This window comes from Ambystoma mexicanum, chromosome 10 (genome assembly GCF_040938575.1).
Source record: "Ambystoma mexicanum isolate Mex_15411 chromosome 10, UKY_AmexF1_1, whole genome shotgun sequence".
Lineage (NCBI taxonomy): Eukaryota > Metazoa > Chordata > Amphibia > Caudata > Ambystomatidae > Ambystoma > Ambystoma mexicanum.
Window position 1 is genome coordinate 762741387 of NC_090932.1, and position 14474 is coordinate 762755860.

The 14474-nt window shown below is 46.8% G+C and overlaps 1 protein-coding gene across 2 annotated transcripts in view; it reads right to left on the minus strand.

Moving 5' to 3' along the window:
- Positions 1-14474, minus strand: part of DHX36 (DEAH-box helicase 36) — a 1119030-nt gene that overhangs the window by 804547 nt on the left and 300009 nt on the right. For both annotated transcript variants that reach the window (XM_069618410.1, XM_069618409.1), the window contains exon 12: positions 31-118. In XM_069618410.1, the coding sequence (XP_069474511.1) occupies positions 31-118 (88 nt within the window). The remainder of the gene's footprint in view (positions 1-30; positions 119-14474) is intronic.

The window sequence follows — 14474 nt, forward strand, 5'->3', positions numbered from 1 at the left end:
CAACATTATGCAACAGAAACTTTACATTACCTGATTTAAACATGACTTGAGCCATTAACAAATCATTTAAAGTGCTAATGTCGGCCCATCCTGGGAGAAACACCAATATCGCCCCATCCTGCATTTAAAGACATTAGTTAGAATAACATCATGTCTGCTCACATGCAGTGAAAAATAAATCTTTAAGACTGCATACATTAACAGACATTTGCAGTGTTAAAATGAAAGTGGTTTATCCAACAATTCACAGATAAATATGTCATTAACAGAAATGTATTTGTGCACAGCGTAAAATAAAGAGTAAACTAAACCTATTGAATTCATTTCAGAACTCATGTTCCAAACTTTTCAGCAATCATTTAACAGTGCATTTACAGCAAGGGTATATACCAGTCCAAGACAACAGGCAACTTAAGACTCGGGAACAGCATATAAACTACTGAGCACTTGGGAGATTTTTCCACAGGCCTCTTGTGAGGGATGAAAAACCGGTAAGACGTTGTTCCATCGACAGTCGTTTTCACAACTGTTGTTTTTAAGAATACAGTTTGCCGAAATAAATCGTCGACATTTTTTGCGGGGTGGGGGGCGGGAGGCAGATAAGGGGTTAGTGGGGGTCAGGAACAGTTCAAAATAGTGGGGTGGGGGACCCCAGATATACAGTGGGTAGCAGGCTACAGAGGGGCATAGAGAAGGAGTACAGCTGTACCGGCTGGCGGGTAGAAGAGAGGCAGGCGGCATCTAGTGAGTCAGGTGGCGCGAGAGGCGATGTGATGGCCTAGGTATTTAGGAAACATTCCTTGAAAAGGTGAGTCTTGAGTTCTTTTATGAATTGTAGGAGCGTGGGGGCGAGTCGGATGCTAATGGGAAGGAGGTTCCGTAGTCTTGGGGCGTAGGCAAAGAAGGCTGGTTCTCTGGTCCTTTCTTTTTGCAGCGGCAGATTTCAAGTCTGAATGTGTCCTAGCTTCTGGTGGTGCGTTGTTCGCCAGAGATACTGAGTTTCTCTACGAGATAGCTGGGTGACTTGAGGGTGACTGCATTATAGATAATGCAGCAAGACTTGAAGGTGATTAATTCATGCGTGCAGTAGGAGCCAATGAAGGTTGATGCGGGCCAGAGTAATGTGGTCGTATCTGCGTAGACCCTTGATGAGGGATGCGGACACATGTAGGACACTTCTCAGTGGCACAAGGGAAGACAACAGGAGGCCTTTGAGTAGTGTATTGCCCCCCGCCCCTCATCCAGGTGGGATAGGGCTGGTGCTTGAACAGTGGATCAAAAGCGGTCAGGAAGGTGGAGAGGCTTGATGTTCGGCAGGAAGGAGAGTCGATATCAAGTTGTCAGTTTTCGTAACTGTGTGTCTCTTGAAGGAGAGGCGTTTGTCGATATGGAACCCGAGGAACTTGGCGCAAGAGGTGAGCTCAGTTGTGAAGCCCTCAGAGTTCATGGTTGATAGCCAGGTCTGTATGCCTGGGTGGTCGGTGTTGTTGGTGAGGAGTAGGAAATCGGATACAGAGGGTTGAGCTTCAAGCATGCACTGGACATCCAAGACTGGATCAGAGAGGCAGACCCTGAGCCTATGAATGTTGTTAGGCAAGATTGTGTGCAGTACCCTTTGGGAGACTACAGCAACCTTGACCTCCTGGCAATAGGAACCCAACCTTTGGTAGAAGTCTGTACTGCACAAGTTGGTAGTGTGGCTGAGCAGCCAGGCTGATCTCAAGAGGATTTTTACACAGAGATTCATAGTGACATGTATCCTAGCAATATAACAGTAACACACAAATATACTCCAAAATACACACTCAGTTTCTCTAAATCAGCAAATACCCATTTGGGATGGCACACAGATGATTCCTACACCCTGAGGTGATTTAAATAACTAGGACACTGTGGACATTAACATATCACTGGTACCTTTAGAGCAATACTGAGGTTGGTGTCAAAGAAAAGGGTTCAAGAATAAAACAATATTTACACAACTATTCTGAAGCAGGTAAGTTTAACCCTGTACTTTTTAACCCTCTAATCCAAAGTAAATTAACCCTTTGCTAGAGGAAAGGTAAAGCACAAAGTCAGTGGTAAGAAGAGTATTTCAGGGAGCCAGGCCAGCCACTGTTAAGTTAGCAAAAGTCTAGTTGAGCTGAAGCACTTCTTGCAGGTAAGTAAAAGTCTTTCACAAGCCTGCGCTAGTCAAGGGCGCATTTTGGACTACCGTTTTGCTGTGTTGCTTTGCTCTGCATGGGCTGCCTCCTGTGTTTTCCTGTAGCAAGAGTCTCCTGAGCACAACTCGAACTGGGCTGAACTTACAAACCTAAAATGACTGACAGAATAAGGCACTGTTGCATTAAGAGCTACGGAACGCATAACTCCGCCCATTCAGGAAGTGGGTGTGGAAATAAAAGGAAGGCATTGACGCCCTTGCAGCGTGAAGCCCGCGCTAGTCAAGGGTGCATTTTGGACCATTTATTTACTGTTTGCTGGACTCCCCTTTCCTACCCGGACGATCAGAGGCATATTAATTATTAAGGGGTAGTGAACTCTGGTGACTCCTGCAGATCTGGCCAGCGCCTAGATTGCCTGCACGCGACGACGCACCTTGCTACCAGAAGGGGTAAGATGTCCTAATAGCCTACCAGACTAGGCTCATACTTCTGTGGAAAATTCTATCCATCTACCTATTAACTGGGCTGCATTTATCTGTTCATTGACTGGGTGCCGTGGAGCAGCAGTGGTGTGGGTGCTCCACAAGCGGATTCATTACTGGTTCTGTAACGTTCTCTTCAGTAGCTGCTCATATTTTTTACAGAGTTATTTGGCGGCAATATCCAACGCACCCGCTTTGTTTTTTTAGCTCAGAAGCTGCAGTGACTGCAGGACTTGGTCCTTTGAACCGCGCTTCCTGGATACCAGCTTGTTTTGTACCACTTGCGTTGGAGCCGTGCTCTAAGGCTTAAATAGCAACCATCTGGTTACTGTTTCTATACCAGCTTAGTCTCCAAGACTGTTCCTCTCTGTGGACCCTGTTTGGGTGCTCCTGAGGACTGTGGGGGTTTGTCTTTGGCATTCCCCTTTCACCTAGGAATTGCCCAATTGCCTGAACTACAGTTATTTAAACTCATCATGTGATCTGTATTACGCAGTGGGGGAGACCCGGGTATGGCTGCCACTCAAAGCTTGTTAGCCGTACCTGCCATTGCTCATCCCACGGATTTAACCCAAGTGGGTAAGTCGGAGCCAATGTTGGGGAGGTAATTTTCAGACGCTCCAACCAAAGAATGTCTGCCCACATTTACATCTAATCTGGCTATCGCCCGTGAATTCATCCATGTGATACATCTTAGCCCGAATGACCAGGAATTGGGGGCTAACCAAATGGCAGGCCATGTTCACATATCCCACCCTTTGGTATGCTCCCTACGAATGGATGAGTCCCTTCAACGTACGACTACCAATGTCTCATCTCATGGTGTACATCAAGTCCTACTGCCATCTCTCTCCGAAAGAGGAGTGCGGGCCCTTTGGTTCCAAACACCCAATTCCACCCCGGACCCGAAACCTATATCAGGCCAACAAATTATGGACCACTATTTCCCCAAGTTCATCATTACCAGTATTGAACTTAAAGCTTTACCGGCTACTAAGTGTAAAGCAATGTTAGACCACTCAGCCATGATCTCTCAGCCTAATTTCTCTGGCATGAAGGACCTTACTGACATCAGCATCAATGAGGTGGCGGACCAAGCTGAGGCAGATCAGAAGTCTTATTCACCATCATCGGCTCTGCCCTCAGCTGAGCAGGATGGGGTCATTCCAACACTGGATTCACCAACTCCACTGGTGGAGATGCTCACTGGAATCTCTCCTGATTTTGACCAACTCGATAATCCCCAAATATCACAAGCAGGGGAGGGTTCGATTGATTCATTGGCGCTCCACCATACCTTGAGGGAAGTTGATGAACGTATTTGTTTGACACACCCCACAGTATCGGCCTTAAATGTGGTTTTGAGTTCCTTTGTCTCCTTGTACGATAATGTAGGGGCTAAATTGAAGTCAACTAATGTGGTTCTGACTGAGGTTATGTTTAAATTAGAGGAGCTGAGAACAGAGGTCCGTCTGAAAAAGGATGGAGCTGGGCTTGAGGGGATGGGTGGCATGGAGATTGGCAACGCATGCCTCCATGCCCAACTACCGCGGGGGCCTAAGCAAGTGACCTCTGTGCCGGCCTCCCTTGGTGCTTCCGATTTGGCAATTATTGAAATCTCGGATGATATTATTGCAATTGAATCCCCTACTAAATCAGCCCCAGATGTGCACCAGGTCCATAATGTGTCACTTAGTATCCCAGTACCCCCTGCTGTGGTGGATCTTACCAATGTTATGACCACCGCTGGGGAAATTTGTGAGAATGACGATATGACTAATGAAATACCTAAAATGAAGCGACAATATAACAAAAGAGTGAATGTTCCAAAGGGAACACAGGTAAGAGGCAAACAGTTTTCATAAAAATCGTCCCTTATCTATTAGAGCTGCTCATACTTCCCTGTTTCGACCTGGCCTGTCTCCCGTGGTAGAACTTGAATCCCCAACCCTGTTCCCTCTCCCAGCAACAAAGAAAGTGGATTCTATGAATCAAACAGACTTTAAATGGGAAATCCGCCCTAGCAGAGTGGCTGCTGGGGAGGCCAGCAGACTTGGGGCATTTGAGGTTATAAAGGCCCCAGAATCTGTTGAGGCCCCATGTGCCTGTAATCCAGCCGGCCGATAGCACAGCGAGTGGAGCGCTTGCTTTGACATCTGTGCAGAGCCTGCCGACGCAGGTTTGAATCCTGGTAGGGCCAAACTCAGCCTTTCATCCTTCCGAGGTCGATAAATGAGCACCACACACCGTGGGTAATAAGCAGCGCTCAGATACCTGAGGGTTTGTATAGCTATATAAATGCTAAATTATTTTATTATTATTAATAAAGGTGGCTTGTAAATCTCCTGAAATTGTCTGTACTGCCCCCATCCTTAATCCCCACCTTAAATTCCTACTTTTGCGGGGAGGGAACAGTACCCCCCCCCCTTGGGGAATCGCTGAACAAATTGAGTCAGTATGGGGACCCTGCAGGGGGGGCCTCCACCTCGGGTGAGATACAGTGAAACCATGGGATGGGCAGTCCAAGTACTTTAGCCCCGAGTAAGGAGGCTGAGGGGTTACCACCTTTATCCGGTATGGTTGGGGCACCGGAGATTGAGATTCCCAAATTGAGCATGGGATGTGGGGGCGGTAAATCAAGGTTCTTGGAGGCTGAGGTTGGCACCCCCGATACTGCTACACACCCCCGAATCTCAGCTGGGGTAAAGGATATACTACAACGACTTTATCTCCCCCCCCTAAGTACGTACCTTTACCCCAAAAGGTAAATCTGGGCAACTTGGACAAACTGCCTCTGAACAGGGGCCGTTTATCTATGGGGTCTTCTCCTGAATCCAGTTCAGTAGCACTCTGGAGCCAACTAGCAATATATGTTTGATTTGTGCCAATATCCTGACCTTTTTCGCTGAAATTGCACCACTTGCTTTGGTGGTGTCTAAGGATATCCAAAGAGTTATTCCCAGCGAAGAGCCAAATGGGCACTAGTATCATCGATCTGGCATCTCCACTGGTGGGGAAACCCATCCTAACTCATAGGGAGGTCTTATCTGAGATGGGTATTGATATTCAGAGGGTGGAGGAGGAGAAGAGGGCCATCGGCCTCCAATTGTAAAAAACTACTCTAGTTTTCCCGGGCAAATCAGGCCCATTAAATAAGGTGGAAATGGGAGAAATTAAAGATGTGGACTGGGCAACGATAATCTCCTTGGTGGCAAAAGTTGGTACCATGATCAGCCTCTTGCCGCGATAGTTGCGAGGGAGGATAAACAATTTATGGTTAAATCTTGGAACTCCCGAGGTAACTTGCATCTCTTCACTGATCAGGAATGTGTTAAAGAACTAAGATTGGCAAACATTGTATTTCTACAGGAGACATGGCTTACTTCTGCCCCTATCCTAGATGGCTTTACTATATTTGTGCAATCTGGGAAAAAAAGTACTGGGGGGTAGACCGTCGGGGGGATTGCTGACAGCATTGATAATTCTTTGGGGTTAACTGGGGACAAACTTGAAAACCTGCCATTTGGGGCACTAGGAATTGAACTTTGCTCAGGTAACAACAGATGTACGCTCCTCCTCATCAACATATATTGGCATAGGGGGATTGCACCCTTAGATGACTTTCTGGGAACTATTGGTGATACCATTGATATCTTGAATGAGATAAATCTGAATGGGAGAATTATGGTGCTCGGTGACCTTAATGCTGATTGTGACCAACATGGCCCCCCCTATGGAACGGGCAGGATAGAATTGGGGGGGCCTCAGGAAAGAGATCCCGGGGCAGTGAGCGGAGAGTAGGGTCGGAGGGTCGTGGCCTCCATCCACTTGTGGGAACTACTACCAACCAATGCTCCCATTGGACTGGAATACATGACACACACTCCAGCAGTTCCACGATTGATTACATCTTTATTGACTCCTTTCTCATGAACCACTGTCACTCCTTTGAGGTGAAGAATACTGCTTGGAGTGATCATTCTATTCCGTTAGCCTCATTTGATCTCTTTCAAAACACCAGGGTCGCCATGTCCCAGACATGTGCAACTCCTGATGTGGCCGGGAATGCTGTCAAATCGGAACATACTTCAGCTGAATTCAAGGGTAAGGAGTGCACTTGATCAGTCCTCCTATGAATGGAAGATTAGATGCTTTAATTCCACTGAGCTCCAAAACCTTGTTGAGGGAATAGTGACAGACATTGGGGCTGGTCAGGGGAGTAGATGTAAACCGGTGTCTAGGCATACTCATGCCTTTAGTTCCGAAGCAGTTGAACAAAAAAAGATCTATGAGGAGGGAAATTCGTAAGTTAAGGGCCAACAAGCCCCAGCAGGCAACCTGTAACAAATTAATTAGAAAGGTGAGACAGGCATATGGGAATCTTTGTAAATCTCAAAAGCACATCATCTTACAACAAGATGCAGAACTGATGTTACGCATATTGATGAGAGCGGATGTGAGCGCGTTCTGGTACCTTGTGAATGGGCAAGACACTAATTATGCCGTATTCCAGCTTAATTCCATCCCTGAACAAGCCTGGGTGAAGTATTATGAAGATAGATTTGGGCTCCCGATTAGCGGTACCCTGATCGAACCATCAGTGAAGAAAAATGACATCTGGTACCCCCATCTAGATCTGGCCACTATACATGGCCTAATAACTAGATCGAAGTACTCTCGGGCACATGGCCCTAATGGCCTGACAAATGCTACCTTTAAGGATGACCGTAATCTCTGGTCCAACCTACTGCTCCTTGAATTCAAAGATATAATCTCCACTGGGAATACTCCAAGTTCATGGAATACTGCACATGTGATTCCCATCTTCAAGTGTGGGGTCAGGACTGATCCTAGTAACTATCGCCCAATCTCACTTATCGATGCAGATTGCAAAATCTTTTCAGCATTCCTACTCTCACACATGGAGAAGTTGTCATCTATTCACCATCCGCTAAACCAATTCCAGACTGGCTTCAGAAAGGGACACTCAACTAATATCAATAGGCTGGCACTGAAGTGTATCCAAGAATCGGCCTGGATTCAACCAAGGGGCTGTACGTACATGGCACTGATTGATTTAACTGCCGCATTCGACTCCATCGACCGAGGCAGACTATGGGCCAAATTATCCAAGAGTCGACAGCCGGAGGGGCTGCTGAGACTTATCTCGGGGCTTTATGAAAACTGTTATTCAGGTTCGATTAAACCAAAAAGGGGTTCTATCAATAAGAATACGTTCTTTCCGGGGGGGTGAGACAAGATTGTGTCCTAGCACATTGGCTATTTAACCAGTACTTTTTAGGTGACTACCTCCCTGGCTAATGAGAGTTTGGTCGCCCCCCCCCAAAAAAAAAAAAAAAAAAACGGCAAGGAGAAAATGGTCTGCCTAATATACGCAGACGATATATTGATTTCTGATTGCACTAAGGTTGGGCTACAAAGATCGTTGAAGAACATTCAAGCTTTTGCCAATGACAACAGGCTAGTTATTAACCCAACTAAAACAAAGATTCTTGCATTCAAAAAAAAGAAGGGCCCAACTAAAGGTCCTGTATGTACTGTGGGAGCCATGCCACAGAGGTTGGTCGAGTCGGTACAGTACTTGGGCTTCCATGTTTTTGCCTCTAGATATTAAAACTGCAAATGAGATTTTATTACATAAGGCAAGACTTTTGGAGGCCAAGGTTCTCCGAATCGATCGTAAGTTCGGCAGATTCTCCCTGAAACCCTCAATGATGTTTTACGAAGGTAAAATAGTTCCTAAAATGATCTATGGACTAGAGTTAAGATCTGAGAATCTATGCAATGTGCTGAATAGAATTGAGGGGAAAATCTGGAGGCGTATCTTGGGAGTCCCGAATGCAGTACCAATCTCATCAATTCATTTTGAACTGGGACTCATGTTGTTGTGGGCTCAAGTCCAATGTGTTCTGCTTGTCTTATACTCTAAAATGATCTCTCCCATACCGAACTCTCTTTACCAGCTTATGAGCCGAAATCTCGATAAATCCCATATACTAAACGCCCCAAGAGCTTGAGCAGACCTAACTTTGGATGAGATTGGGATGACAGTAGATACTCAGATTAAGAACTCGGTGAGGACTAAAGGGGCTCGATTTAATTATGATTGGGCACAGAACATCGATGTATTTCACTCCTACCCATCGATGAGTCATCTGACCCATGAGCATAGCAGAAGGTTCTCAGTCTAGGATTCTGCTACAATTCCCTAACCGGTTCTACAAAGGTATTCTCTTGAGGGTAGGGTGGAACCTGCTCCCTACTAGAGAAATCCAACTCAGGAGATCCCTCATCAGTGTGGAAAATGCCCTGTGTAGGTTCTGTTTGGTTAAATTGGAAACTCTCAGGCATCTGGTCCTTGAATGCCCCTCCTTACAGGGCCTCCGAGTGAATTTCCTAAAGCCATTGGCAATGTCTCCCTAGCTTTATGATGAAATTCTAATATGGAAACACGGCCTCGTGAACCACAATATACGGGAAGGGCTGCCCCTAGCTGGCTTCATTAAATCTTAGCATTTATAGACTGGAATAATTCTATCTGTAGACTTGGGACTTGTCATACTTTGTCACCCCATACCCTTCACTGCACCTGTTTTTTCTGAGCCTTTTGGGGAATCCTGGATGTTTGACTTTTGATTTTAGGAAAACACTTCTATGTGTTGTACCACCAGAAAAATCTTATCGTTAATTTATACTTCCTGTATCTTTTTTATTAGGGGTGGCATTTCTTTTATCTGTGATGTGAAATATCTGTTGCTGATTTTTTCTCTGTATGTATTGTTGATATTGACATCGATCTATTTTATTTCTTTTGTAAAGATTTGAACTAACCAAATACAATAAAAAACATTAAAAAGTCTTTCACAATGTTTTGGAAGTCTTTGTAGAAAGTACAACCAATGTAGGGTCACAAGCTGGGAGGATTGTAGTGTGCAAAAGCTGCAAGCAACTCTGCAAAAGAAACCAAGACCAGTCAACTGAGAAGAAGTAACGTTACACAACAAGAGGTAAGTCCCCTTACTTTACAGTACCTTTGGTTAGAAGAAATGGTTCCAACTGGCTTCTGGTCATGTACAGCTCTGCAGCTCCGTTGTTCCTGGGCCTCAGTCGTGGGGACAAGAGGGAGGACTTCTGGGGACTCCTGCACTGCAATGGCAAGGCCAAACTTCAATTCAGCAGCACTTCGCGGTTTCAGCTCCTCGCCGCTCAGCAAATAGCACAACCGTGGTTCGAGCTCGGGTCCGACTTAAAAAGTGATGCACCAAATCTGGTATTCCTCTCTCTGGCACTTCGGTTCTAACAGCAGCAGCAGAAGTACAGCCAACTACGAGAGGATGTCCAGACAAGTTCACTTTGGGGTTCAATGGTCCCACCAACCCAAGGGGAGTAGTTGTCCTTGCAAGGCTTCTCTAGTCAAAGTGAATTCGGAGCTTCAGCACAGCAGCAGGGCTTCACAGGGCAAACCAACGGTCTAGGAGTTGCAGCATGCTTCTCTTCCAAGTTCCTTAGGATTCCTTCGTCCAGTGGTCGACTCTGACTTCTAAGCCAAAAAGCCTCACCTTTCATGCAGGTTTCTCCCATTCATTCCGGCCTTGCTGTCAATCACACAGCAGGGTGGTTGTCCTCCAAGGGCAGCCAGCCGGCCAATCACCTTTGGGTGCATTCCTGTAACCAAGGGGATTAAGCACAGGGAGTTTCAGGCATCTCCCTCACTTCCTGCCCCTGCCAGACATACTGGAGCCAGAGGTGGGCTTCACTCGTGAATCCCGCCAAAAATAAAACGAACAAAGGGACCAAACCTGGTTTGGCACGCAGAGTAAATCTCAAGAAGGACCTTTCCAGCAAGAAATGGCGACAAAAGAAGACCAGGCTTCTTTGACAAAATGGGCACCTATGGATGCCTTACTGCAGCTGCAAACGCAGCCCGTGGTAAAACACACACAATGGTAGTAAAAGGTAAACCACTGCCACCAGCCATTAATTGTCTAGTTTCTCATGTAACATTTTTGTTACCCTTTCTACAAAGGGGATACTAAGTAACCCCTCCAGCACCCTATTGTAAGATAGTGTGTGCTGGGTCTAGGAAGTTACAAATGTAAGTAAAGTCAATTTCACTTCACAACTCTTGGAAACAGAAGTTATACAAGAGAAGGTATTTAAACCTTTTGGGAAATCTGAAAGACTTGCCTGTGCCACTGCACTGAAGGTGATGTGTGCCACAATGTAAAAAGATGATGCCTATGGAGTTTATCAGACTCCAAAACCAAAAGAGAGACAGAGTCCAAATCACAGAAAAATATATGAGTGAGTGGGGAAAAAGGGTCTCACTCTCTCCAGGTTAAAAATTAAAATTCCTAAAATCCAGCAGAATTGCACGGGGTCCCTAAGGTAGAAGGGAATTAGCACATTTCTGAGAATTCTCCCTAACAGATGTCCTTGATAAAGTTGATCTTGAGGTATAGCTGTGTTTTGTCAGTGTATTGGTGAATGTGGATGTTGTGTGTGGCTAGGAGTGCTTCCAGCGGCTCCAAGTATAGATTGAATATCACTGGGGAGAGGATGGAAACATGTGGGACTTCAGAGGTGACGGGTAGCATTTGCGATCTAGGAGTCCATCTAAACAAACTGCAGGCATTTGGCGAAGTACGACTTGATCCAGCATAGGACAAGGTTGCTGATCCCCATGTGCCGATGTAGGGTGTCTGTAAGCACCTGGTGGTCTGCTGTGTCGAAAACGACTGAGAGGTAGAGTAGAACCAGGAGGCAGAAATGGCTGTCAGCATGTTGAGGGCATCGACCACCTGTATGGTTGCCATCTCTGTGCTGCATCTGGGTCTGAATCCGGATTGATAGGTTTGGAGGAGATTGTTGGTGTCCATGTGTTGCTGCGGTTGAGCGACTACTGCTTTTTCGATGATCTTAACTCAGAAGGGAAGATAGGTGAGGGGGGATAGTTACCTAGGTTGTTGGGATCCTGAGTGGGTTTGTTTAGTAGCAGGACGATTTGGTGTGTTTTTAGGGTCGATGGGAAGGTGCCTTGATTCAGAGAGCCGTTGATCTCCAAGTAGGGAAGGAGAGCTCTTGTGGGAAGGGAGGGTCTTGAGGATGGATGCTGGGAGGATGTCATCTGTATACCATGTGGCTTTGAGGGTGGCCAGGGTTTCCACCAGGTCCTCTGCCGAGAGTGTCTTGAATGTTGTCCAATGCGTGCAGAGATTTCGCAAAGAGGGGTGTGAGGTGGGTCTGTGGATGCAGAGCTAGTGTCTATGTGCTGGCGTATATTGCTGAATTTGTTGATGAAGGTGCTGATGGCAGTGGATTTTTTCGATGAGTGTGTATGGCAGGGGCAGGTAGCGGGCGGACGCAATGCCTCACTGCTTTGAAGAGGGCTCTGCTGTGGTTGTCAGCTTCTGCGCTGGTGTTCTGATAGTAGGAGGCCTTGGCTGCGTTGATGAGTTGTCGGTGGGTTGCTCCGAGTTCCTTGAGGAACGCCAGGTTGGATGCGGTCCTGGAGCGGCGCAAGGTTTTCTCTGGTTTCCTGATGACTTTTTTGCTGAGGTTGAGTTCTTGCATGTACCAGGATGCGTATGGTTTCGGTTTGCAGGTGTGGTGGTTCAGAGGCACGTGTCATTCGATGGAGGCTGAAAGGGTGACTTCCAGCAGAGTCGCAGTTTGGTTGGGGCTGTTTTGTTCATGTTAGGTGGAGGTTGGCAAGGTCTTCCGTAAGGGCATCCACCGGGAGGTTCTTTAAGGACCTGAAGGTTTGTCTGATGGGTTTCTGCTGGGAGTGCTTGACTGGGGTGGTGTGCAGGATGTTGAAATGCACAGCTAGGTGGTTAGACCAGTCAAGCGGGAGAGGAGAGCTGTAGTGGAGGGAAGACAGTACATTGATGATTAGGTCGAGGACATTACCTTTCTTGTGTGTTGGGTCTTTCGGGAGGCTGAGGATGTCGAGAAGGCCAAGGAGAGTTTCCTTCATCAGTTGGGTGGCCTTGTTGCCTGGGAGGTTGAAGTCGCCTAGGAAGATGCTAGCTTGTGTGAGGGCCATGGTGGTGACCAGGTCGGTGAAGTCTCTGATGAAGGCAGTGTTGGGTTTAGGTTGTCTGTAGACGAGATGGAAGGAGACTGTAGGGGAGAGCGGGAAGTGGCAGGAGAGGACTTAAAAAGAGCCAATGTTGTCGAAGTCAAGTCTTGTGAAGGGCCACAAGGTCTTGTGGATGACTGCGAGGCCGCAGTCAGTCTTGTTCGGCTGGTCTCTGTGTTGGATGATGTAGCCATCGGGGACAAGGAGATCTAGGATGTGGGTTGAGATGGGCGTCAGCCAGGTCTCAGTGATGAAGATGGCGTCATGATTGTGTGAAGTGATGAGGTTGGTGATCTCTGCTGCATGGATGACAGCTGAGTGGATGTTGGTTAGCATCAACTTCCGTGTTGTGGATGGTGAGTGGGTGCTGATGGGTTTGGGGCTGATGTGGATGGGGTGGCTGCATTGCAGAGTACATGCCTTAGAGGATGGGCAATGTAATTGATGGTGGGGATGGCCTGTCGGTACAGAGGGAGAGAACGCATGTCAGCGCCTGCTTACCTGTTGTCTGAGCAGTGGTTCGGGCCTACCGGTCCCAACAGGTCCAATCAGGAATTGCCTTTTCTTTGTCTGCCCTTCACTTCAGCCGCATGGGCGAGAGACGCCCTTGATCTAAGAGTCAAGAGCGGAAAGGAAGAGGCAGGGCTAAGAAGGTGGGTGGAGCTTAGGGCAGGTGACCTAGATCCGCGTGCACCTGCTCACCAACTGCTTTTGTGTTTCCTGGCATTACTATAAACAACTAGACTTTTTTTCCAAATTGTCACTGCAACTCTAATGTGCTGCTTTTGTAGACCATTTGGCTACCATGGCAACGATACTAGCAAAATGCTCCATTTTGTCTCACAGGTATGTTTTCAAACACTGAAAGTGTATCAAGTGTGACAGGGTCATATGGGAAGAGCAGTAAGCCACAAATGCAAGAGAAAGATTGAGAGAGGGGGCACGCCGCCGAGAGAAAAGGGGGGCACGCCGCCGAGAGAAAAGGGGGGCACGCCGCCGAGAGAAAAGGGGGGCACGCCGCCGAGAGAAAAGGGGGGCACGCCGCCGAGAGAAAAGGGGGGCACGCCGCCGAGAGAAAGGGGGACAGGACCCATCTAGATTAAAATTAATTGACATAGCGCAGGGTAACCATGCTCACCAATCTACAACTATGCATATCCACAGTTTTGGCAGCTATCTAATTCTAGATGGTCAGCAAAATAATACATACATACATTAGCACACTCTCCCAGTTGTTTAATGTTGTTTCTGGGAGTCCCCCCTATAAACCCACCCCAATCAAGCTCCAACCAGACAGTCACACAAAGGACTCCTGGTACTAACCAGTCCAGAGCCTATATGGGCAGCAGAACCTTTCATTTGGCTGATCCTCACTGTCCAATCAAACTAATGACCTCAAGAGAATGCTGGGGTGAAGCCATTTTAAAAAGTTTGCCCAATTGCCACCATATATGGCCATACGGCTCTAGTGCAATAAACACACTACAGCATTGTGTGGCCAACAACATCACGTAAATCTGCCATTAGCCTAAACAACAACACTGTGTGATAACTCACTCATGGACCACATTGATAGTGATATGGGGTGCTAACGTTAGCATACCAAAAAGGAGCTTTACCTGTAGAAAGAAATCAGTACTTGACCCTCTGACAGAAAAACAAAAGTATACAAACCAAGAAAGACATCAACAAACTTTAAGGGATTCATTTAGCAAGCCTAAC